This window comes from Fundulus heteroclitus, chromosome 11 (assembly GCF_011125445.2).
Source record: "Fundulus heteroclitus isolate FHET01 chromosome 11, MU-UCD_Fhet_4.1, whole genome shotgun sequence".
NCBI classification, from domain to species: domain Eukaryota; kingdom Metazoa; phylum Chordata; class Actinopteri; order Cyprinodontiformes; family Fundulidae; genus Fundulus; species Fundulus heteroclitus.
In genome coordinates, this window is record NC_046371.1 from 34,965,403 (window position 1) to 34,992,853 (window position 27,451).

The window sequence follows — 27,451 nt, forward strand, 5'->3', positions numbered from 1 at the left end:
TCACACACGTGGACTAACGAAGTGGCTCCTAGAGATCTTTGGCTGCACCGCATTTTATTACGAAGTTTTAGAGAGCAGAATATAAATGCAGGCAACATTTATTAAATCTTTGTTTGTAAAAAAAAAAAACTTCTAGTGCTAATAGGAATTTAAAAAAATATCCTGGCCTACAACCAAACAAGTAAGGCTGGGCGACATGGCTTAAAAATAAAATCTCAGATTTCTGTTTTTACCGAATCTAATTACTAGATTTTCTTTCTTTCATAAAAAAAATAAAATAATTTTTAAAAGCTTACTTTTATTTCAATACTCTCATCTGGGAATTGACCTGAATTCAAAGCCCAACTTATGAGCTTTGAAACATACTTATAAAACAAGATGGCAGGCCCTGCCATAGTAAATAAAATGTTTGCTGCTAGCTGTATTACGCATCAAAGATTGCTGTTATCTGTTATTGTCAAAATGCTTGTATTTAGGGGTTTTACAAACCATCAACAACAATAAAGCTGCAACAGAAAACCACACAAAAATACTCTTATTAAATTGTATTTTTGATTCTGTGTAAAAAGCAGCACTGTGTAACCTTTAGCCACAAGGGGCGCTAGACCTGTAACTGCCAGGTTTAGCGCGCCTGAAGGCCACTGGCAACATTAAACATTAGCATAAAATTAAACAGTCTCCATCCGTGTTTTGGAATCTGATAGCAGACCAGTCTGGACCAGCAGGTAGAGAAGAAATGGAGTTGCTTAAGACAAGACTACATTCACCCCTCTAGATTAAGTCCTACATGAGAGAGCCAAAAATAGGTCTGATCAGGTAAGTATCATTTCTGTTCTGTTTGTTGTACAGGAGTCACCTAGAAAGGCCTAGGTCCTGTGACCTAGAGCGGCGTTCAGCTACGGATCTTACCCTCTCAAGTTACATAGGCAGGTTTTTGAGAAGGGCAGCCCGCACAGAGCATCAATATGTGCCCAGTGCTTTATATTGACCTGAAAATAATCTAATACATCTCAAACACTTCTGTAACTGCTTTACAAATAAACTCTCTACTTTAATCCTTAGAATAATTGACAGGAGTAATCCAACTCTGGTTTCCTCAATCCTGCTAACATGCTAACAGAAAGTAGTTGACTAGGTTAATAAGTAACTATCAACACGTTCCGTGTACCCTGTATCAACCCTGCAGGATGTTACTCAGAAGAATAAATGATCCAAAGCGTGAGACTGCTGCATATAATCACTGGTTTATTTAGGTTGAAAGCCATCTTTATTTAGAGTAATGGCACCAGGGCAAAAGTAAACTGGCCTTCTAGCTTTAAGTGAATATAATGGACTGATAAGAGAGGCCATCATTTCAGTCCAAGGAAAACAAGGAAAGATGAAAAATGGATTGCTAGTAAAGGCAGCCATGCACGCACACCAGACATACTCATTTATTTCCTTGAGCTTAGCGTCTGTAGTTAAATTAAGATGCATGCCAGTGTGTGTGCGTATGCGTCTTCCCTCTGCAGAGCAGGAGCTGAGCAGTAAGGTTAGAGGGCAGTGGGGGTGGGGTCACGCCGGCTAATTAAAAAGTTTGTTAGAAAAGCTAATCCCATCTGGCTCTGTTTCTGTGAATCACCCTTCGCCTCCAGTCTCCACCACACTGTGCCACAGCACATCCAGCATGATTACTGGGAGATCTGGAAGAAGCTCAAGGAATCACCAGAGTGTCAACAATCACCAGCCTCTCCGGCCCGTCCTGCCAGTCCTCCTCCTCTTTGACACAACTGTGACTGTGGCGTACGAGTCCCCTGGCCTCCATTTCTCTGCGGGCATGCTGATTGTAACCCCATCACCCACCCCATCCACCTTTGTCGGCATACAATGGGGAGAGAATCCTGTCTCCTGGCAACCAATCCCTCGGAGGTGGTTACTGCGGTGCTTAAGAGGCGGCGTGACGGAGGGAGAGAAAGACGTAGACAGACAGTGACGGAGGTAAGGAGCGGGGGAAAGAAGTTAAATAGGACTCAGAGAAAGGAATGATGAAAAGGGAAGTTACTTCGCATTTCAAATGCATTTGATGAAGTCAACAGGCTCATCAAATGCATGATATATGGTTTCAACTTAAGCGAAACCATATGAGTGCCTTCCTCATTCACACACAGTCATTTTTAGATAAAAAGCCCCAATAAACAATTCAACATTAGCCTGGGTAATGCGGTTAACAGATTTAAAGGTATCGACATCAGTACGCACCACAAACACGCAAATTACCTGTTTTTAACGTATCTGAGGACATTCTGACAATCTTCTGCTGGTTTCCTTTAACATGCAAAAACAACACAGGAAAAAAAAAAAAAAGTTTGTTTACGTGTGCGGATTACAGCCAGCGTAAAGACGAGGAGGGATGCTGAGACACTAGGCCTGGAAATATCTCTACTTAGAAGCAGCATTAGTTTCTCAGTGCCATGCACGGCGATTTCAAAGCAAGGGTGATGCTTCCAGTCAAGTGCTTCGCCTTAAACGTCCAACAGACAAAGCAAAGCTGTGTGTTACAAGGAGCCGCTCCGGCATATACTATTAATAAACCTTACGGCTTGGCAAGCTAACCTCTCTTAACCCGACGCCCAAGACCCTCAAAGCCCAGGCAGAGACCATGGGGGATGATAAGCTTCTCCTAAAGCCCTGAACACCAACTCTTACCATGAGGAGATAAAGCTAGCAGCTATTTCAGGCTCATAAGGCAACAACAGTGACAGGGACGGCTTGGCTAGGAGAAAGAGGTGAACTGCACCACACTGGGATTTACGTCTATTTACCTTCCCCATGCGTAGCCTTAATCCTGTTAAAACTACGCATTTGGTCTGCTGCATGCTTCAGAGGCTCTGACAGCTTTAGCTCACCGTCAGTCAACTTCAAAATATTCTAGCCAACTGGCTGGAAATAGGGAAATGTATTATGACTGTAATGGAGGAGATGGTTCTAAGTAAAGAGATGGGCACACATCAAGTGCCAATCTTTTATTCATTACCCAGCAAGTGTAATACCCTTGGGCAAAAAAAAATACTGAATAACTAGTGAAAAATAAAGTGTTACATCAGAAGAGGAGAGTGAGTGAGTCAAATTTTTTCTGGATCTGCAATAACGCTGGAATGAACATTAGTGATTTATTACGGTAACTGCAGTCTGTGGGGCTGTGGAATGAGCAAATTACTCAGCAGAGCCAAACTCCAAATCACACATGGGCGAGCCAATCCCTCCGCCATTGCTGAGGAACATCAATTATTTCCGGCACAACAAAGGATATCGCCTTAACTTGGTTGCCGGTCTGAAAGAACGCTCTGAACGCTGGCCATGGCGCTCCCGCTGGAACCGTTCAATTTGAGGCAGGGTGGGTGCCCAGAGAGGGAGCTCGGCTGGCGTTTATTTAATGTAGCAGAGAGCTGGGCCCGTTGGACCATACTGATTGTGTTATAATGCAGCCTGAAAGCTCCACTTGCCACACAGAGCAGCCATCAATCCCCAGTGCGGAGCACCTAAAGGCTGTTTTGACATAATTGAACATTAAATGATGAAGGGGATGATGAATGACTGGCACTTCACACCGTTGCCTGAGCATTTGACAGCTTTTAGTAGAGGCCCTGGAGGACGTGGTTATTGCAATGTCTCTGCATGTCCACAACATCCAATTTGAATTCATAAACATCAATTGTAGCAGTAACCCTAATGTAATTGGTTAAAGGCTCATGAAAGGCCTTGCTTGCCAGAAAATCCTTTTACTCTGTGAGAAAGAAAGCCACCATGAGATGCGCTTTAGTTGATTTGGAAACCTGCCATCCCAACAGAAAACCACCAGAGCATTTAAACAACTGTGGGAATCCAGCGAGGGAGCAGGGCAGAGGAAAGCACTGAGAATCCACCACTTATTTCATAATGAATGATTAAGTTTGAATTATTGAGATACTAAATGACTGACCTCAGAGCCGACAGGCTCTGTCACATTGATGATATAAAGCAGATTTTAATCAGTTATTATAGAGTGCTCTCAAGCTACTCAGACCAATAAAAGTTAATAGCTCTCTTGTATCAAATGTACATACTGCAGAAAAATGGATGCTTATTTTGGGATGTATCGATGTAGACGGGAGTGCACCGAGTCTTAGGTGGTGTACACAAGTTTAGGCCAGTGAGGACTTCAAGATGTGTGGGAGAATTTTTAGTTCATCCTCATGAGCAATGGAAGACTTTGGTTGGTATGTTGGTTTTGGGTTTGAACTGATTCATCTCATCGATTTAGGCTGAATGCATTAATGTGCCACAGGCAGCACAAAGTTGTCTTTGGAGTAGATTAAACTTTAGTGCAGAATGTTGCAGAAAATATTAAGATTGTAACGCTAGAAAACCTATATGAGAGGACTGGGGATAGTGGGAAATTTTTAGCTTCTGAAAAAGGGAATATTTTCCCCAGCGGTGACTGAGCCTAGAATTTTTCAGATAGCAGTATTTTGTTGTAGGAGTGAGTAATTTCTGACCATTAAGAAAAACATTAAAGATTTAAAGAGTGTCCAGCTTGGGATCTCTTGTGTGTAACTGTGCACGAGCTGTGCGTTTGCTGGACTAAATACTTTGCTTATGCAGGGTGATTGCTTGTATTTAAAGGTCTGTTTATGGCTAATCTGTATATTTACTTAAGGAGGCGGAACTAAGAACAAAGACCATTCTGGCCAAGACTTTGAGACTTTACTCCAGCAGAGCTCTTTGGAAGTCTTCATAGGACGGAAATGCAGGAACAACATTTCCGCCTTTCCACATTAACAAAGCCTACATGAAAAGAATGAAGTCATTTCTTTTCTTGCAGCGCTGGCAGAGAGAACACATTCCTTGGTTCTTGCAGGCCAGGGTATATAAAGTTAACTTTGCTTTCCAGGGCATCTCTTTATGGGGTTCTCCCAAAATCTAGAACCACATTTAAGGAAGTAGACCCTGTCATAACAGTACTGAGGCTCTCAAAACATGATGTGTTGGACACAGAGATATGTCAGTGTGGTGTCAGTGAAATGCTCATTAAAACAAGACCTACTCTGGAGCACCGCTTTTGGTTTCTAAAGGAGAGGTGGGCTTGTGCTGGATCTGCTAGCACAGGGGTTCCCAAATTTTTCAGCCAGTGACCCCTAAAATAACAGTACAAGAGACCGACGACTTCATTTTAGTGAGTGGTATCGTTTTCTCTCTTCTTCTTTTTGGAAGTTTTGAGAATAAAGTCGTAAAATTATGAGAATGAAGTAATATTTCTCTAAGAACTCTTACAAAAAAGTGCCGCCTTCAGCCTGCATCAAAACGAGGAATGTGGAGCATCTTGTAAAGTTACACTTTGATATTGGTTTCACAAAGAAGGAAATGCTAAATGTTTCCTTCCTTCACTCTGGGAAGCCCTGCCCTGGAGGACCTGTTATACCTACCTGTATATACCTACCTGTATATATATATATATATATATATATATATATATATATATATATATATATATATATATATATATATATATATATATATATATATATATATATATATATATATATATATATATATATATATATATATATCTCCCTTTGAACAGTATAACACAGTTCTATGCCCCAAACCTGTGCTAACTTCAGCACGTAAGCATAAAAAGCCCCTTTCCTCCAGGATCTGTTGAAGCCCAGGGACACAGAGCTGGTGACAATGCGACTGGCTCTGGCAGAGCTGATAGGCGAGACGCCAGAGCCACTAGCAGTTCCCAGATAACATCATCAAGGGAAACAATGGCATATGTGCCAATATTATTATATGAGGAATAAATTAAAACACAACGGACTGTAAGCACTGAATATGAGGGGTGAGAGAAAACAGGATGTCATGTTTCCTAAAAAAAAAACACCCGCCTGCAATTAGATGAAGATGTCACATAGAAAGCCTCTTCCAGAGCTCAATAATGCAAAAAGGGTAATTAGAAAAGAAAAAACTATTTCTTGCAAGCAATTGGTCACCACTTGAAAACACTATGGAAGGCTTGAGAAATGGTGCAAATAAGCCATAAATCATGTATTTGAGGGTATTCTTAGAACTGAAATCCTGTTGCATCAGGAAAGCTTTAAAATACAATATACGCTCAGATTCTACAAACTAGAATAAGCGTTGCGATGCGGCTTATTTTTCAGATTAAAAGTACATTTTAAAAAGAACAACCTTTCAGCAGGTATTAGACACGTTTCATTAAGCCCACATCTCTGCATTAAAACTTGGTTTTCTTGATCTGATAATATTTTATCCTTAAATGTCATGTTTTCCTTAGCTGTAAACAGAATATCATCATAATTAACAGAAATAAAGGCCTAAAAAAACAGCCTGTTAATGAACCTATATAATGCATTTCATTTAGTGAACTAAGTTACTGATATAAAATAATTTTTCCATAATAAATCACATTTTTGAAAAAGACTGTAAAGGTAACTTGAATATTTCAGACACTAAATATAAAACCTACAACCTTTCCACCAGAAGAAATCAGAAAAAAAGTCTAAAAATCCATAAGAACTAAACAATCACACCGCTGCCTTTTTAATAAATACCACACAGCGATTTAGTGGGGCTGTTAAAGAAACAATGTCAAATAAATGCAGGTATTTGTCTGGTGAGCTTCCAGCAGTTTACTGGGAAGCAGAGAAGAAATAGAAACCACATGTCTCAGTGGGGTAGAACAATGGGGCGTCTTCTCTTGCAACACAGGACCTTTCTATGGGGGGGTTGGGGGTGCAACGCTAAAGCCTAGCCTATCCTCCCAACCCCTAAAACAAATAAAGTGTCTGATCCAACCCAGACTCCTATCGGGGCCCCAGCCTTTGTCTGAGCCCAGAGGCACAGAGCCAACCGTGATCCGGTCAAATGCTGAAATAATGAGCGAGGCACAGAGCAACTGCCCAACTCAGACCCCTGTTGGAGTGGGCTGGGCTTTACAGTGTGCAATCGTAAAAATCCATTTGAAACAAGCACGATCACTGTCCATCATGTCCTGGTCAACACTAAAGACTTTGGTCAGACCAGCAAACACATCGCAGTAGGTTTCTCCTCAAAGACTACACATTAAAACCCCATGGAGATAAAACCCTATTTTAGAATACAGGAATTTGAAGAATAAAGCAAGTTGATCTGCTGAGTCTGGTGAGAGCTAGATGTTTGAAGCATGTGTACTGGAAGCTGTGAGAATGAACAGAGTCCAGTCTGACTTACTTTCCTCTCTGATAAGGAGGTACTTCCTCATTCCAGCAAGGACAAATCATCGCTCACATTTCTGCCAGGCTGATCTGGTCAACTAAGGTCATCCTTGTAAAAGACGCACAACAGACCTAAATGACTGAGGAAAAGAACCAGAGACCCAGTGACTGCGGGTTCACTGGCAGAGCACTAAACGCATTGGGCTGCAGGCTGAGCACAGAGTAAAACATCTGCAGAGCTCAGAAACATCTGCAGAGCTCAGTTCCTTGGTTCCTCCCTGGGTCCATCAGACATTCATGTCTGACCAGAGATGAAACCCCCACATTCCACATTATCTTCCACGATCCCAAACTTTATTCAAACAAAAATAATTTTCTTACGCAAACATGTTTTTATTTGCATTAAAAAAGTATCCTTAGTCTTTGAAAGTGTCCAGGTTCTCTCATGGTAAAACCACAAACTTCAGCACGTTTTACTGGGATTTTAAGTGGCAAACCAACACAAAGTAGAACATTATTGACAAGTGGAGAGAACACAATATAAGGCTTTCAACATTTTTTCATAAATACAAACTTGAAAAGTGTTGCATTTTTATTTAGAGAGCATTTACTTAGAAGACGGCAGACAGGTCAGGGTTACTGTGGTGTTTAAACCAGCAGTAGGTTATCAAACATTGCCTGTTTGCAGTCTGCTTTGTTCCTGCCGTTTTCTCTTGGTTCCAAGTAGGGCTGCCATAAACGACAATTTCAGTAATTGATTATTTCATCAATTATTCTGATGATTCTGACCCATGTTTAATGGAATAGAAATACCTTTACTCCCACAATGGGGAATTTGGGTGTGACAGGGGCAAATATAGGTGGACAGAATAAATTAATGTAACGAAGCTTCGAGGCAGATAATTTTGCCACAAATTTTATGAATTAGGTCCTCAAATCATTTGATGAATCATGATGGCCCTAGTTCCAAGCTAAAAATAGCTTGTGCAATGTCCTAACTGCCTTGCCTTAAAGGCATTGCACAATGGCAGACCTCTGGAAATTTCATAAATAAATTCCTCTGTGTTTTATACTCAGAGCTAGCCATTCAATAGTCGAACAATGTGCATTTGATCAAACAAAATGTTTGACTGGTGTTAAAATTTTGCCTCAGGACTAATGCACAACTGACATGTTGCCAAAGCACTTTGAAATAACCGCTGGTGTGTCGATATGTTTGGAAATGCTTTTAAAACATCCGATCTACGCGGTTCACGCTGTCCAAAGCAGTCATTTGCAGGCAGAAGGAGGTGTTTGTGGAAGTGCAGCGACACAGACTGTGCCTTCCTGTCCTCTGTGTGGCTCCGACGCTACAGCAGGACATCAAGATAAGGCTGTTGTTGGAAGATAAGATGGGTAATCCTTTCTCCTTTCTCTTTGTTCACTGCACTGGCAGTGAAACGGGCCAAAGCTTCATGAATCCAGGTGGAGTGAGAGCACCTTTGTGGCGAAGCCCTGTAGAAAGCTGGAGGCCAAAACTGTCAGTTGTTGTTATAGCTTAACCAAGACTGCTGGCTTTATTCATGCCTCCAGCTTGAACTCTCAGCCTCAACATGAGGAGGGAGCTCCAAACACCCGGGGTCATCCACACACAACTTTGACAAGACGCGATTGGCAATGGTAAAAATAACTCGGCTGCATTAGCAGAGTTATCCTGGAACAAAAGAAAGAAAAATAAGAAAAAAATCTGACTTTATGACCAAAGAAGAAAATATAAAACTAGAGATCAAATTAACTGTCCATATGGCTTAGTTTATTAGTATTTTTTCCCAATCCCTTTCGTCTTGTAATGATGGTGCTAACAAATAATCCAACCTGAGATCTGTTTGATGATCCCTAAATATCTGGGTGTTGTTCACTCAGTGCCTATTAAAAAGCAGCAAAAATCACATCAGCGCCGCTCGTCTTAGATTCCCCACCAACTGGTTTGGGTTAAAACAGAGTTACCGTGGTAACAGCGAGTGGTGTGTAATGTTCCAGCAAAACCATTTAAATGTAGCTAATAATAATAATAATAATAATAATAATAATAATAATAATAATAATAATAATAATAATAATAATAATACAACAGAGCAGCCAAACGCTGGCTATTCTAAAGAAGGTCTCCATGCTTCAGCCTCTGATGGGGTCAGCAGGCCACTAGAGCTGATCTTCATACAGTGTTTCTCCTACACACGTTCTTCACGGACATCTCCAACGAGCTTTAACTAATCTGACCAGTGTGTTATGATTCCTGAGGCTTCTCGATGAAGCACAAATTTTGTTTTGTCCTCAAGGCCCTGAAACAGGCAGTGCCTTCTGAAATGATGAGGTTGTAGCAGCAGTAAAGTTAAACAGCATGGCAACACAAGGGTGTGGTACTTACTGCCTTGGCTATATTAGACGTAAAAAATACTACACAGTACTATAGAACCCTTCTCTATGTTCTTTACTGCGATTTTGTGGGACAGACCAACATAACAGTGGGCATTTTTATTCAGTGCTCTTTACTGTGATACCCCTAAAAATCTGAATACATCTAGAATAACCAATTGGCTGGGCTGCTAATGACACTATGACAATTAATAAACACCTGGGTACCATTTGTAGAACAACAAAACCTACCAAGACATCTTGGGCTTGAACTGGAAGGTCGGGGCAAGTATGGCATTATTAAGAATAGCCAAGAGGCCGATAATGGCTTTGGAGGAGCTGTGAAGATTAACAGCTCAGGTGGGAGAGTCAGGTGGGAAAATGATCAAAGTTAGTTTAGAATTTGATCTAGATCTGAACTGTAACCACATTCTACTAAAAAATAAACAGACCACAAGCAGCCACAGGAGAAACGGCACCTAGGAACACTTCCACAAGGCTATCTGAGTGTTGAGGGTATTGCACCTGAACTAAAGTGCTTTTGCCTGAAACCTTCGGTACAAATCAACTCCCCGATGGCTCTAATGACGTCTAAAAAAGGTCTGACCCAACTGTAGCCCAGATAGTCAGCCAAACAAAGCTTACAAGGACATCTTGGATCAGTCTGAAAACAAGAACATATCCCAGGAAGTGTCTAAGCCGTTGCTCAGTGAATTTTCACCTACTGTTAAATGAGTTTTACAGATAAAAATGAAAGAATGGGTTTTAGTTAAAAAGGAGACATAGAAAAAGGTCCACCTAATAACGTACGGGGATTTGGGATAGGCTACCCACTGTAAAAAATGAAAATAATGAAGATTAGACTAATATCCAAGAGTATGACAGTAAAAAAAATAATCAACTTTTATTTTTACTTCAGCTGCGTCACACACGTGGAGTCTGAAAACTGTTGTATTTAGCTGAATGTCAGATGACACGGCAGGAGGGAGAGAATCTTTTTATATTCTCGAAGGTCATTCATTGACAGACGGAGCACTGAGGTGTGTTATGGCTCAGGCTGTCGCAGATGAATAATTTCTTAACGCTCATCCGTCTCACAGCGATTAAATATGAAGGCAAAGCCATCATCTACCTTATAAAGAAGTTGGGTTGTTGTGAGCGTCTCTGTGACTGGGTGGTAGATTTACTATTTTTCTAATTATTGGCCCCTTGGAGAAAGCCAGTCAGCCACAAAGCTCTGTGTGCGCCTATGAATTATACATGGGCTCTATTAAGGCGCTTAACAGCTGGTTCCTTGTGAACTTAGCAGATCCGGCTCAGCTGCCTGTGTGTGGGCCTGCTTATTAACGGGAGCACTTGTCATTAAGGTGGTGCGGTTCTGTGCGTTGTGCCCGACATAAAGCAGCGAGCGGCAGGCTATTTTCAGTTCAATCTCATCTCTCTTTAGGGCAACCGGGCCAGCTGCCGGTTTCCTCACATGGCGGAGAGATGCACTACGGTAATTAAATGTCTGGTGTGGCTTGTTGACCTTGCTGTGGTTTGGCCCACAGAGTCTTTTCTACACCCAAAAGCACAGATGCCTGTGGTCATCGTACATATAGATCCGATACACACTCAGAAGTAATGACCTTAGAGCCACAGTGGGAAAGAAACACAGTTTTAATGAATATAGTTTGAAGACAGCAGGAAATTAAATCAATCTGATCCTCTTTTAAAGTGTACAGTGATCAGGCATTACATTACGACCAGTATGGACACCAGGATTGGTCAGTGGCTACAAAACAATCTGCAGCACTGTTTAAGCTGACACTTTTCTATCAGAACCTCAATTAACTTCTTCAGTAAATAACAGCCACAGAAGCCTGTCTGTGAAAAGTGTCCGAAATTAACTTCCTGATTCACCGGCCAAGTTGGCCAGTAGACAAAAATCTACCAGCCAAGCATATTTTTTACCGGTCAAAGTAAGTCTGACTGACTCCTGCTAAATATCTCCACATAATCCTGCTACATAATTAGCCTGACCTAAACGCTAGTAGTTAGAAAAACGGACATGACGTCATTCTTGCGTGTTTGTGTATGTGTGCGTTTGTTGTCATACGAGCTGACAGCAGAAGCATCCACCCAAATGATGACTGAAAAACACAATTAATTTGGTACAAACATTTACTCGCCATGCGGCAGCTAATCCCTCTGACATTTACTCGCCAAATGGAAAATTTACTCGCATTTGGTGTGAACACACCAACTACTTTTGGTAGATATGACCCCTGCAGAATAGAAGAGCTGCAGTGTTGGAGATCAGCTGCCTTAGTTGTGAAGACATCACAATTTGGTTACTCATTCAGATCCATACATTTGTCTTTTTTTTCTCGTTTCTAATGCAGGGCATACGTTCTGGCCGGTATAAATCCAAAACAGGCAGCTCATTAAAAGCCGTGACAACAAAACCTGGATGTAGTTAAATACATGTAACCAGTCTTAAAAGGGAAAGTGTGATGACCAGGTAATAATAATAATAATAATAATAATAATAATAATAATAATAATAATAATAATAATAATAATAATAATAATAATAATAATTTGAACTTTATTGATGTCACAATGGAGAAATTCACTTCTGCATCTTAACCCATCCCCTTGGGGAGCAGTGGGCTGCCACTGTGCGGCTCCTGGGGAGCAATCAGGGGTTAAGGGTCTTGCTCAGGGACCCATAGTGCAGACTGTGGGGATCAAACCGGGTACTTGCAATCTTCGCAGAGCGCAAGCGCGCTGCTCTAACCACTAGGCCACCACTCCCCTGGTAACCAGGTAAACCTATAACATCTGCTGAAATTTAGCAAGGCTGTCGCCAGCGCATTGTGTGATCCACATTATCAACATTATCGGTTTCTCTTCTGGTTCATTTTTGGACCATTACTAAAGACTGTAGTGAATTAGGGTCAAACTAGGGAACAGCAAGGAATGTAAAGTTCTTCTAGGATCTGTTTGGCTTTATGCACATAAATGAGTGAATTTTATTTGAAACCCTACTTATGGACAATTATTATAATGAAAGAATTAGGTTTATATCAACAGGTATTGATACAATCAAACATCCACTGATTATGGGTACAATATCATTAACCATGAAACTATGAGTCTTGCCATAGAACCAGAGAAGTCAAGAGAAAAAAAAATTAAATCAGCGCTTTTACACTCAACTCTTACATTCCTGCTCTCCCATGCTTGCAGTTAACTATATGTAATGTTTTTCAATGAGATCAAGTGCTAAAAATGGCTACCTCAACAGCTGCTTCACCCCCCACCTGCTACTCCCTCCAACTCACCTCACCTTCTGCTCATACTCCTCGAGGACAAAATAATAGAATCCTGCTGCCGCTCAGCTCTGTGGAAAACGGCAGCTGATAAACTGTGATGCGTACCATAAATTATGCACTGCTGACCTCTACAACAATGATGCATTTTGGAAGGTGGAATCAAAACACAGTACTGCGATAAATTGTCGAGTCTGTTTCCCCTGATAAAGGGATTCTTTTGTCCTATCGTGATGCTCTATAGAAAAACATTGCACAAGAGCTAATTTTCCAGAGGCTTATGGATGTGGAGAGCTGAGCTGACACCTACCTAGCAGGTATGCAGAGAGGAAGCAGCACACCAGCGACTGCAGAAGCAGCACCCCGAGGGGCTGCCAGCTACACTGAGTATCTTCATCCTGAGATGTCTAGGCCAGGGAACACTACAGACATTTAATCTAGCATTCTCTCCTTTCAGCCATCATGAAGCAGGTGCAGAACAGGGTTAGCTTCCAACTGACTTTGCACAGACTCCAGATCCATCTCATTGTGTTTACTTCTGGTCAAACACTGTTTTACATTAAGTTGGACTTCCCTAACGCTTTTTATCTGCCACCCATGCAGGGTAGGTTGAGACTTGTCCCTGAACTGAACACTTTCTCTCTTGTCTGATGTTTTGATGTCATAAATGTTAAAGCAAGCAGCAGTCATTGGTTACGTAAGCAGGTTGTCATGTCAACTGCCATTTATGATTTCCATTGCAAACAGGGTTTATCGTCACCAACTACAACATGTTACAACATCAGAGTGCATTTATGAACAAAGTTGCTAAAGCTGCTTAAAGAGCCACCCATGCGCAGCTCATGTGCGCCATTAAAGAAACCGCTCATTAAACGGGACAGGGAAACAACTATCTGCTTCAAACAGCTTCTGTCTGTGGTCCACAAATGGCAGGTGGGATTTTAACCCATTTTCCCACACAAAATGCCTGATGATCTTACAGGTTCTGGGGGTTTCTTTCTACTCTGATCACCAGTTCTCTCTTTAGATCTTTAACTGGACCGAAGTCAGTTGATCGATTGGGCCATAGCAGTTTGGCTTTCCTTCGCCTTTGTCTTGTAACATATATTTACTGAGAAAAACATGTTCAATACTTATACCTGCTGTATTTTCCATCCATCTGCATAACCTTGAGTACATTGCTGATGGTAAAGTCAGTTCTACCCTAGAATAAGATTCCATTGCAGGGAACCTGTTCTCCAGATGTGGGAACGGTGTGAGAACAGGCATTAAATTAGAACCAGTTCTCCAGTTTAAGGATCAGCTAACCATAGCTTGATCTGAAGTCAGTTGGTGTTTTCTTCACCGGTTAAAGCTTATTCTAGTTGCCCTAGTGACTATTTTCAGAGGACATGGGGCCATTGCTGGTCATTGACTGACTCTGCTCACTTGCTTGGGTACTGTTTGACTCAGGAGGTTCTGATGTTGGAAGAAACCTCATCATCAACAAGGTTGTGTAAAATTGGAAAGGCTTTGAGACTTGCTTTAATTAAAAGGTGCAAACAACAAAAAAGGCCATCTTTAGCTGAAGATCTCAATGACACTTGGGAACATATGAATGAATTTATCCAATTGGACAAATTGAATTTGGGAATTAGGGTTTTGAGTATTAGCCAGGTACAGATGGCAAGCCTTCTCACTGAGATCCACATCTTCTAGGAATTCCTCTTTAGTAATGCTAACCCGGCTAATCAAGACTAGCACATGTTCCAAACCACTAAAAATATCAACTCTGTCATCACTTTACCATGTATTGTATACAATGATAAGAGTAGAGCCTGGTCTCTTTGACTAAAGTGAATGATATTTGGATGGTTTTATATCTTCTTAAAGGTTAAATCCTTGTCAGAAGGTCAAAACATCACAAATACCTAAGATAAGAAATCAGCCACAAAACTCTGCTGAGTGCATCTCTATTGTTATCAGGAAAATATGAGATGTTGATGGTGAATGTTACAATGACTTGCAATAAATAAGTAACTGTCCGTCTGCTTTGGGTTTATTGATGACAAGCCCAGGATAGTAGCAAGATGTACATAATCAGCCAATGCTTACAGGAAATTTATCATATTGGTACACTATTGATACATTTCCCAGATATTTTGCAGCCCCAATTTTAAGTTGCCTGTGAAAAAAAAAAAAACGTCTCCAGATTTTGGACAATCAATATGAACAACTTATTACATGTTCTAAAATCCTAAATTCTTTTTTTTTAATAGATTGTAGAAAAAAAAAAAGAACGCCCAGCTTAGAGGTGTTTTAGATATGAAGAATGTGAAAAATCTTACCGCAGAGAGAAGCACATTTGTCACAGGGCCTATTATTCCTCATTAGGAGCAGAGGGCATTGTGGGAGATTCAGAGTCGAGCATGAAGTGGCTAAGTGATGAATGTGCTGGGGGGGGGTTATCGCCCTCACAGTGTGAAACAGTGATGATGACCGATGGACTCAGGAGAGCGGGTAAAAAAGCAGCACTGCTTTGACCTTGTTTTAAATGACAGGCAGTCCCTCTGCAATCCTTGTATCCAATCTTTCTGCCCCTTCCCTGTTAAACCCATATTTTAACAGCTCCTGCTGTCAAAACTATTCTTCTGAGAGCAAAGTAAATCTCTGCCTCTGCTATGGATTATTTGAAAATTCTTTAACAGACTCCCTAATAGAAAAAACTCTTGTGGAAAGCATTGATAGCTTAAAACAATCTTCAAAGGAAGTGGTACACATCTTAAATATCACTTATTTATTCCTTACCTTATTTACTAAAGACAGAACCTCTACACACTCCTAACAGTGCTTTAAGTAGGACAGTGAACAAAAGACGGAAAGCAGATGCATCTGCAAGTATCCTATCTTAATGGAAAGATAAGGACATAGAATTGATTCAAATCAGGATTTCCCCCACTTTATTATAGGCTTGGCGGGCCACCAGGCTTCACTTGCACCCCCGCCAGGCTAACATCATTTGTTCATTTATTTCAAATACGTTTTTTATTTATGTATAGAAGGGAGGGTTGTCAAAATAATTAATGCCTCAAAGTGTTTTGACCCCATCTGCTGATTGACTGCGACAGAGTCGGGACTTGGCTTGTTCATCACCACCAGAGGCGTGCTCAAGCACCCCTAAATCTTAGCTCAGCACCCCAGAAAAATTTGTATTCCTGCGTGTCGGTTCAGCTCTGCCAGACGTGCGTACATGCAAAGGTTCGCCCGCAGCGCCTCCGTTTGAACCGCTCGGTGTTCCCATGATGTCATTTCAACATTGCTGTGCCCCAGCGGGGGCGGGGCCTGATGCTACACACAGCCAATCACTAAAGCGCCTGGCCTTTGATTGACAAGGTAGGCACCCCCCTTAACTCCGCTCTCATTGGTTGTGCTGCCTTAAATTCCGCCTTCCCTCTTCCTGATTGGCTGTTTCTATTGCATGTGAGTGCGTGATTGGAGCGCAAGATTTAAGTTTTGATTCATACTGGGATACTGCCGTTACCACAATTAATACTAGACTACGAAACTAGTCCCAGTTAAGAAACTAAATATTATCTGCACTAAAATAGGTGAAAGCTGCTGAGTAGGAGTCAGGAACAGGTCTAGGGAGCAGCGTGTGTTTGAGGAGGAGACACACGCTGAGAGTGTAGGTGGAGGGGCTTACTGCCTGATTGGATAGTCTGAGCGTAGTCGCTCAGAGCATAAAGAGCCATTACGCTGAAATGCGCTAGCAAGAACCTTCCCGGTTGGAGTTGCTAATTTACCCCATTCAACCTCCCAGGTATGCTCCATATTTAGCCTAGGGGTGGGCGATATATCGAGTATACTCGATGTATCTCAAGTTTTCCTCTGCGCGATAGTTAAAATTACTTTATCGCGACCATAGCGTGTAAATTTTCATGGCAAGATTGTGCCGCTATATTTAATTCACTGTGAGTTTAGTTTTTCCCACATGCTGTGAACGCATCACTCGCTCCTCCTCCAAACCACAAAGCGTTCTGGCACGCGCACACAACAACGAACCCGTGCGCTAACTTAACGTTGACGAAACAGCGAGAACTATGGCGACAGCGAGCTTTTCAGGCAGTGGAAGGATGTCGAACAAAACGCGGTAATTTGCAAAACATGCCGTAACACCATTGCCACAAAAGGTAGCAGTAGCACAAATCCACCTAAAACGTCATCTTTTTTAAATGCTCTGAATATGTACCTGCGACTGGTCAGTTGATTTTATAATCACAATACAAGCTTTTGTTTTTGGGATTGTCACATTTTTATGATACCTTTTATTTCAGGTGCATTTTCTGTCAGATTTTTCCTTGGTGTTCCTTTTGGCCGCTGGGATGTTCTGTTTTTTAAGGTCCAGTGTTGACCATGAAAGAGCTTTAATGTGACAATATTGTAATTTGTGAAAAGCTTCTATGTACAGCTGTGATGGAAAAAATGGCTAAAATAAAACATTTTAAATTCATTTTTATTTTGTAATCAATTTTTCAAACAAAAAATATTGACACGTTAATATGAAATATACCAATGCAACTTTAAGCACTATTTGGCTAAAAACATTTGTTATTTAAGGTTATTTGAACATATTGCAATATATATCGTGTATCGTGATATAGCCCAAAGATATCGTGATATTAGAGTTTCTTCATATCACCCACCCCTAATTCAGCCTGTTGTGAGTGCAGCTCTGTAATGGAATAGATTGCCTTACCAGATAAATGTCAGTTTTAGTCTTGGGATTGTGTGAAATAAATGTCTAAATAAATGCGTATAGTCCGACGCTACTTATAGTCCAGTGCAACTTATACATGTTTTTTTTCCTCTTTATGATGCATTTTAACTGATGTGACTTATATTACGGAGGGACTTATAGTCTGTAAAATACAGTATGCACTTTACCTGAAGCATATGATTGTTATACCCAAGGCTGGGCACCATTTATCAATTTCTAGAGGTAATTCACCATTTTTCTCTGCATTATTGGAAACTAAATATCACTGAGCCTCAGAATGGCAGTCATTTATAATCAAATCAGCTGGCTGGGATAGCATGCACTCTGGGAACCACGGTGGATACCGTGTTCCCAAATACTTGGCAACACATGGACGCAGCTAAGCATGCATGCAGAGTCCTTGAAACGCTACTTAAAGGTATCCATAGGGCCAATACCATGGCATACATGTTAAAGGAGTGACACAGCTCTAAAACACAACTTTGGCCCACCTGTCATTTTCATTGACTCTGTGACCACAGGGTTAAAGCAAATTCAGGGTGATGTGTCATGCCACAGAAATGCTTGTGCAGTTTTACTCTGTACCTGTAAAGAAGGAATGAGCTCTGAATACAAAGTGCCTGCATGACCGGAGACCAGCACTTCAAAACAAGCGCTGCTATTAATCACTTTCCCTAAAGCTCCACGAGGCAGTAATTTGTTCATCCAGTAGTCCAGATATGAGGAGGAGGGTGGAGGAAAAGAGAAAGGTGGGCTACTGTAGCAAAGTGAGGGTAAGATCTGCCTTTAACACTTCCACATAGGTGAAGAGGACTTGGCGCAAGGCTTGGACAAGGCTGGCATGTTAAAATATTAACGTCTGGCGCTGTGAATATTCATGTGCGGTTGTCCCCCATCATCAGATTGTAGAGGACAGGGCGCTGTCCCCGGAGTGTAATCCGATTCTGAATGTCCCCGTTCACTTTCAAGGACAAGGGGCTCTGGGTGGAGAGGGTGTTTGGCTGGAAGTGAAGCTGTGGCAGCAACATGTTTTAGCCATAGGAGACGAGCAGTGGCATGGGAGAGTTGGATCATGAAAGGTGAATGTGACCTGCAGTTATTACTGTCTGCATGAGGCCAATGACAAAGGCTCATATTCAGTCCTTGGTGTCTCCACCCAATGTCTTTATGCATTATTCCGTCATGGAAACATGCAGCAAACTATAAAAGGGACAAAAGCAGAGTTCTGAAAGCCGTCATACTCTTTAAAAGGTATCTAATCTGTCTGCAGAAGCAGTTGTTCAGAATAATATTAGAGCTTTATCTGCTGTAAGAGAAGCTAACAGGCAAACGAGGGGGAGGGTGGCACTCTCAAGCAATTGGAGCGAACACTCAAGTACACTCCCTGTATATGCGTGTCTGTTTTGTAATAGTAACCAAGCAACCAGTTCAAGGCCAGCCCTTTGGTTTTAAGCTTATCAGGTAACTGTGTTCTGTGGCTGCTCACATTTTCACCTCCAATCTACTTTAAAGCAATTCACTCCTTACCAAAGCAATGTTACAGTTGATCTGATCCAGAATGTGTTCCAACTGGCAGATAATGTTTGCTGGACGTTGAACCTAAAAGAGCGTACCAGGGAGTGGGACCATCCTGCTGACAGGGGAGATCTCCATCAGTCAAGCGCTCCCACTCACAAGTGGAAACTACAATGCTCAACACCAGCTTTGCAGAGCGCCCAAGCTGAAAAATGCAATCGCTACCAACATCACAAGTCTGCAAAGCACGTCTCTATAAACAGAGATTTTTCCCCATGTCCAGAACATGTCTGTCTGTAACATCCCCAACGTTTGCCTTGCAACAGAGACAGATCCACTTCTCATGAAAGTAGCAGAATTGGTTAAGGATTAAGGCTCTGTGGTATCTGTAGGTTTGCTCAACACCACCGCGCAGTCGCTGTCGTCTTTGTTAGTCCCTCCAAGTTTGAAAAAAACTGCTTTTATGCCTTTAAGTGAGTTGTGTAGGTACAAAAAGTGACGTTATGTAGTGATAAGACCAATTTAAATCATGCACATGGTGCTGCACGTTTTCATTTAAAAAAATGATTAACGTTAATACACAAATTGAAACAAATCAAGAAAGTCAGTGAAATGATGAACATCAATATCGCTGCCGAAGTATGAAGATCCTAGGATATGTAGTCAGTTATGATGCTATTTCACAAGCGATGCAGATGTAGGCCATAACAAACGTGTCCACTCTACTTCTATCAGAAGCAGTACTTTATACTTACAATTAGTGATGCACGATATAATGATCCTAACGTCGGTATCAGAAGGCTTTTGGCACTTTTCACCATAACAGCTGTTATTATTAACTGATGTTTATTTCGATCTTGTTGCCTGTTTGTGTTTGCGTCTCTGGAGGGGGAGGGAGTTGACCGTCTGGTATTTGTTTGAAGACGTGACCGCGCAGGATTGTTGGCGCTTTAACTGAAGCAGAGAAGGTAAGCAGCGTGGTCGCTTATTCACGTATTGAAAAAGGTAGTGAAATACACTGCACAAAAAAATTAAAGGAATACTTTGTAATCAGAATATATTAACATTCAGTTAACTTCTAGATTATTAATCTGGTCAATTATAAGGCTGGTTCACAAAGCAAGATTTTAAAACCGTCAGCCAATTTTCATAGCCTGAGAGACGCCACATGTAATGATAAAAAATCTCAAACGTGATCGCAGAGTAAATAAACGTGGATGACGAGGATAAATTATGGTGATGGTTTATAGACTGATTTTAATAAAAAGAAAAGGTGATGGGAGACAGCGCAAATGGGGGCTCTACCTTTGCTGCACTATGAAATGGAGGCGAGCTGTTTTTTGTTTGTTTTTTATCTCGGGGGTTTCACTCACCGCCCTTTCTGATTGGCTACACGTCACATTCAACAGGCTGCGCGCTCGTTTGTCCTCGGGGGACACCCCACATGCTAGGATATCGGGGCAAGACAATCCAACATGTTGAATATCCCTGATTTGAGGTCAGAATGGTCCTGACGTTCTACTGAGCGGACCAGATCTTAACACATCACACACGGCAGTAATATCTATTAAGATTATCTTTACATACTGATAGTCGGTGCCTGTCGGAAGTAGAAGATCGAGGCAAAAACGGGTTAAAAATCCTGCTGTGTGAACCAGTCTTTAAGTATTTAGACACTTTTAAATCCATATTGGCTGCTTTGGTGTAAAAAAAAAAAAAAAAAAAAATAATGAACTAAGAGCAGGTGGCTCAGGTCTTTAACTTATCAGCAGGACCAGTAACAGCTCTGTAGTTTAAGCAGGAAAAGGACGAGTACTGCCAGAGCTCTGAAAACGTACTCCAGCGGGCCACAAGTCTGAACGTCTGTGACCAAACTACTGGAACTGACTTCATAAAGTTGGCCTGACGGCCTCTAGTGGGCCCTCAGCTCAACGGGCATTTACCAGAGACACCAGAATGGTGCCATGTTCTGCTTGCAGAGGAAAGCAGCTTGTGGAACAGCAGTGAAAGGGCCTGGAGAAGCTGCGGTGGACAACGTTATGCTGCCTGCTACGTTGTTCAGCAGGATGGGTTTGGTGGTCAGTCAGCGTTATTCTGGGGAGTCATATCCATGAAGGCATGCCTCCCCAGACCCGCAGAGATTAAATGATGACTCTCTCGCTATGTTTCCAACCAGTTGTCATGCAAATGTTGAGCAAACTTTTAAAATGTTGCAAAAAACAAAATAGCATTAGCATTCACTCGCTCTCGGTTTCATTAAGCTAAGGGAACTACTTACTATTAGCGGCTGCCATTATATCCCTCTTGTTTAGACAGCACATACAGATAATGGGGGAAAGGAAGGCCTTTTCTTTTGTTTCTATAAATTTACTTTTTCCCCATTTTGCCTCATATCAGTTTCTCCGGTGAACATCTTGCAACCACGCAGTGCTTCAAACAAACAAGTCGAGTGGGGCAAAGAGAATGGAGCCGATATTTTCCACTTGTTGTTTAGCCATTAAGGAGAGCGCTGCACACGGCTATTTCTTCCTAAGCCAGGTTAGAAGAACACTACGAGTCTGCAGTTACTGTTCTTGTCTGCCGAAGTGGAACGGAGCTCAAATAACGAGACCATGGTCCCATTACGATGGTAATGAGGCCAAACTAGCGTGTACACAACAATGTGAATCATGGGACAAAGGAAGTCTCAACACAATTATACTGCACACAATAACCTGAGTTTTTACATGGAAAGATGTGCTCAAAGTTCCACTTCAGCATTTTAGTTTTTTTCCTGCAACTAATCAGAGCATTGGGATGTAACCTCCTTGTCTGTGGCCTCCCATCAGAATCTACTAATAAGTACCACAACATATCAGTGACTAGAGCCAGGAGACAACGGCGTGGCTAATGATTCACTCAGTTCTTCGCAGAGGGAGGAGGGGTTAAGGAGTTTCAGTTTAAATTCCAGCACAAAAAAGACACACCCGTACTTATGAAATCAAGCCACAGACTTGCTCAGATTTTAAAAACAAAGAGTCAGTTAGCTTTATTAAACATTAAAGATAGCTGTGTGACTTTTTTTTAACGGTAACAAATGTACACTGACAATAAAACAACACCACTGAGTAATGGAGTAGAGTTTGACAACAGCCTGTTTTTCAACAAATAAAGTTTTTTAAAGCACACAGAAGAAAGAAAAGCTGCTAGTTTGGGCCAATGACATCACAGGAGGCTTGAGTACAGAACTAATCAGCTAGCATTAGTAAACATGAGTAAACTACCACAGGGGGGAAACTCCTACCTGAGCTTTCAGGCAAAGATAACTTAACTCCAGTCTCACCTAGTCCTCTTTGCACGCCTCTTCCCTTTACTTGATTGATACTAACATTTCCTGAACTCCGTACAGTGCATTCACATATGGCTCAGATGCTTAGCTACAGCAACATAGAATCCCAGTAACCACCTTTGTGGAAACTTGAATAAAAAAAACAAATGGATGGACCTACACTGGGTGGGAAGATTGCATCTTGGATAAAGTTTCACAACAAAATACCACAAAATGTTAGTGATAATAGCGGTGGACAATAACTCATTATCTCATATATATATATATATATATATATATATATATATATATATAAATAAAAAATCTATAATGGCGATATGACATTTCCAATATTTCAATATACATCGCAGCCTATGATTACACCTTTTGTCAATAACTGACGTTACGGGTTTTATGTTGTTTTGAGTTTTATTTTTTTAAAAAGGAGTTATATTGGAGGGGTTTTATAAACATGGCAAAATAATTGTCATAGGTTTGTAGAGCGATCTGCTGTAGGCTTTCTTGCCAGCTAGGCTTTTATTTAATTTACATCAATATCACAATTATATTTTATGGACCGAAATGAAGAAATACATTTTTAATTTTGGCCATATGGTCCAGTCCTAGGTGATGAACGCTACCTAAAGTGAGTTTGATCAACTGTACAGAAAAGTCTGCTTTGTAGCTTGAATGTAAGGTAAACCTATATCAAACACGTTCAACCAAAACATGAAAGGAATCTTAAAATAAAAACGTCTATAAGGTTGAATATCCAGATTTGATTTATAGATCCAGATTACAGATCCAGGGCACAACAAAAAGAAGAGACGAAAAATCTAATAAAATAAAATAAAAATACGCTCAGCTATTTTACAGAACACAATGCACTTCGAAAAACGTCAGGAGCCATCAAACCCCCTCTGTGGTGAGGACCACTTCATTAAACTTTAAACACCAGACTTTCTTACTCTGAATCATTTACCAACCGAGAAAATCTGCCAACAGGAGCAAACGTGTATTTAAGTTGATATGAAAGCCGGGATTTCAGACTGGATGAGGGCCAGAGAGGAGGAGGAGGGGGGTGTTTAAAACTGCTGGCAGATGGCAGACAGAAAAAGCAGCACTTTGAAGTCCTCCAGCCACAGGTTTAAAAGCGGATCATGCTTTTGTGTTCCCCGGCAGACGACACAACCAAAAGACACCGCGCAGATGTAGACTCCTCTGGCACCGGGAAGCAGCGCCGGCATTTATCAGCTGTTTGAAATCAATATATTTGAACGACTGGTCGCAGAAGGCGGTCGCTTGAAGACGACCCAAATCCCGCTAACTTCACGTCGTGGCTACTTTAGGGTGTAATTCTAATGTCTATACATCCCGTTCGGAATGAAAAAGTGCAAGCGGGGAAAATAAATCACCTAACTTTGAAACTGTTATTTTAGTTCAAACTCACTTTGATAACAGGCTCATTCGTGCTTTGCTAGCTAACTAAACGACCCTTGACTCGCAGTTTTTTTCCTCCTTCGGAGCTATTTAACTCGAGCACGTTTAGATGGACCGTGGTCAATGTTCAATTAGCAACTTGGTATAATAAAAACATGCCTAAAACTAAAAGCTTGGTCAAAAAAAAAAAAAACTCGACGAGAACGCTTCACCGTCAGTGGCTAACGACTGGCCATTCTTCTGGACGGCTCTGCCCGGTGGTGGTTTCACTGAAAAATTCATCAAAGTCGCTCAGCTTCGCGTGCCTGCCTGGAAACTTACCTGGAAAGAGGCTCAACAGTATAAAGCAAAGCCGGGGGTTGGAAAGCGCCATCCTTGTGTTAAATATCCCAACAGTTCTTCGGATAAAACTTGGTGAAAGAAGTTGTACCGATACCGAGTGAAAACGTCAGCCTCGCCGAAGCATCCAAACTCCTCTCCGCCTCCTCCGCAGCTCTCTCTGTGTGCAGGTGCACAGCGGAGCGCTCTGCGGGCTGTCACGTGATAGGCGGAGGACGCGGCCACGGAAGGTCCGGGAGCGCCCCCTGCTGGTGATTAAAAAAACCGACAATGTTCACTACAGATAGCAGCTGTTCATCCTGGATGCCATTCAGCTCTGCGTTTGTTAAGAGTTCTCCAACAATCATCCTGAAATACACAGAATCAAAATGGAGGTTTATATACCGAAGTACAACTGTAAATTATACCTGAAATGCGATGGGCTGAATGGTTCTGGGACACAGCCAGGGAAATATTTCTGATGGACTGGAAGAGCAGGGGCACAGATGTGAAAAGAGGTCACACATTGAAACCCATCTCTAAGAAAAGCCTTAAAACAATCAAGAATTGGAGTGCGCTTTAAAAAAGAAACTTTATATGTTGTACTGTTGTTACAGTAGTTGGTACATAATTGTTCTCTGCCAAGGGACAGCAGATGAAATTTAGCTGTATTGCTAACAATGGAACACTTACATATTGATTGATTGATTGATTGATTGATTGATTGATTGATTGATTGATTGATTGATTGATTGATCGATTGAAACTTTATTAATCACCAAAATGGGAAATTAATTTGTCCCATCATAACACACAACAATAATAGCACAAATACCACACAAAAAATCTTAAAACACACACACACAGCAAACAAAACATTATAAATAAATAAAACTATGGTTATTTAGGGCAGTGGTTTTCAGTTTCGGTCCTCCCACTGTCCTGCATGTTTTAGTTGTTTCCCTGCCTCCACACCCACACACACACACACACACACACACACACGTCTCAAATAAATTGGTGGTGAAGATCTGCACCCCTTGATAGATGCTGAGGAAGTAAAACAATCATTTGATTCAGGTGTGCTGGAGCAGAAGCCGTCTCAAACATGCAGGACCGGTGGATCCTGAATTAAAAAACTACTGATCTAGGCCAGTGGTTGGTTCCCATCCCGTGTTTTAGATGTCTCCTTGCTGCATAACACCTGACTTAAATGAATGGATGGTTAAGAGGCTTCTCTTCCACTTGATGGTAGGAAGAGCAGGTCATGCCTTTAGGTGAGATGAAACAGAGACACAACTAAAACATGCAGGGCAGGTGTACTTGAAGATGAGGGTTGGGAACTACTTATCTCGGGCGCACAGTTGTGGAAGCTACATAAACGTTAGAAATGTCTGACAGCCTCTGGCAGAACAGAGGAGTTATAGCGCTCTTTAACACATCTAGGCTGAAGTAGCCTTGGCTGTGACTTCTCCTAAGGCTGTCTGCAGTACTGTACAGGGGATGAGAGACGTTGTTCATAGTGGCTCTGATCTTCACCGGCAGTCTCTCTGGAACCAGCCTATGGCCCCTACAACTGGTAAAGCCTTTTTTTTATCAATTTGTGAAGTCTGCTCGAGTCTTTCACCTTAATTCCAGCACCCCACACCCCTGCGAAGAAAACAAAACTGCCCACTAATGATTGATAAAACATCTAGAGCAGGGGTCACCAACCTTTTTGATCCTGAGAGCTACTTCATTGGTGTTGTGTCATATGAAGGGCTACCAGTACTGACCTGCGAACTAAGAGTCAGAGTTCACCTTAACTTTATGTAAAATAAACATATTTTTCATGCTTTGTTATGTTGTTGTTTTTAAATCTATTTAAATGCAAAAGTAAATCAATAGGATGAGAAACGAAATAAAATAAAAGTTTTAGATGCAGCTCACTTGTGGGTTGTGCTGTTTTTAGAACAAACTTGTGGGCACCACATGTGGTCCTCAGGGCTACTTGTTGCCCACGGGCATCATGTTGGTGACCACTGATCTAGAGCATCCTTCTGCAGAGATGAAAGGACCCAAGCTTGTGGAGAAAGTAGTCTACTAATAGCCTTTTAGTTAATTGCCTCAGTGTCCATAGTTCACTTACAGTATAATGCTGTTTGTATTTCTTATCAATAGTCTGTAATCAATGTACTTGTCCCTGTGATGCTTAAAATAAAATGTGCATAAAGCCCATCTAGGCACAAGTGCTGCGAATTAGCAGTAACTATTGCACTATGACGCAAACATGGGATTGCTGTCATGTTCAGTTTGTCTATGACGATGTGTGTCTGTCCGTTCCAAATAAACTTTGAAATGAAATAATAAAAAATACAGAGGCTGTTTTTGATATGGCATTCTGCCCAGGGCAGCATTGTCAGGTGGCACAATAAGAACAAAAACACCTTTTCTGTCAATCATTCATCTTTCTTAGTGGTCTGTAGAGCAGGTAGGTGGTCAGAGGAGAGAGGGGGTGCTCTTTGTAGAGTTGTTGGTGGGGGATGTAGGTAGTCCTTTTGTGGGAAAGGGGGTTGCGGGTCACTGGGTTGGATGTGCAAAAGGCTGTTTTAGTTATTAGCTGCCCTTCTTAGTCAGTTTGCCTCCTGTCTGCTTATACAGGGTCTGGTCTCCACTGCCTTCAACCTCTTATTTGCTCAGATCTGAAGAAAACCTTGACTTGTTGTTATTCACTAAAACTGATGTGTGATGTCACACCATGGGTTAATCCATCCAGGTCAAAAAGCACTGCAACCTGCGCACTCAACGCTGGCCTGACTGACTCACCAGTCCACCTCCTAACAGTCCGAACCACAGGCTCAGAGGGGTTTAGCTTTTGCCCGTAAGTTGGAACAAGATGAAGCAGGCAGAGATCGGAGAGTCAAATGTTGTCACTTACTGCAAGTTGAGCAGTTTTAGAGTTCAATTGTTCCCAGAGGAAAAAGCTGGGATTGTGTCATGTAGTTGCATACCCAAAACAGTTTAGCCTTCATTAGCATGCTTGTAAATGTTTCCTATATTCTCACACATAGAAGCACTGTAAACATTGGCGTCGTTACTTTGTCCTCTACCTTGGGTTGTCTTTTAGGTAATTCTTCCAGAGATTTCTTTTTTTCTTTTCCAAAAATAGTTTTATTTTATTTTATTTGCC

General features: G+C 41.5%; 1 protein-coding gene across 1 annotated transcript in view; it reads right to left on the minus strand.

Moving 5' to 3' along the window:
* The window catches only part of cxadr (CXADR Ig-like cell adhesion molecule), a 48,537-nt gene extending 24,056 nt beyond the window's left edge, over positions 1–24,481 (minus strand). The window contains exon 1 of the mRNA XM_012865218.3: positions 24,286–24,481. Within this exon, the coding sequence (XP_012720672.1) occupies positions 24,286–24,337 (52 nt within the window). The 5' untranslated portion in view covers positions 24,338–24,481. The remainder of the gene's footprint in view (positions 1–24,285) is intronic.
* Positions 24,482–27,451: the final 2,970 nt, after the last annotated feature.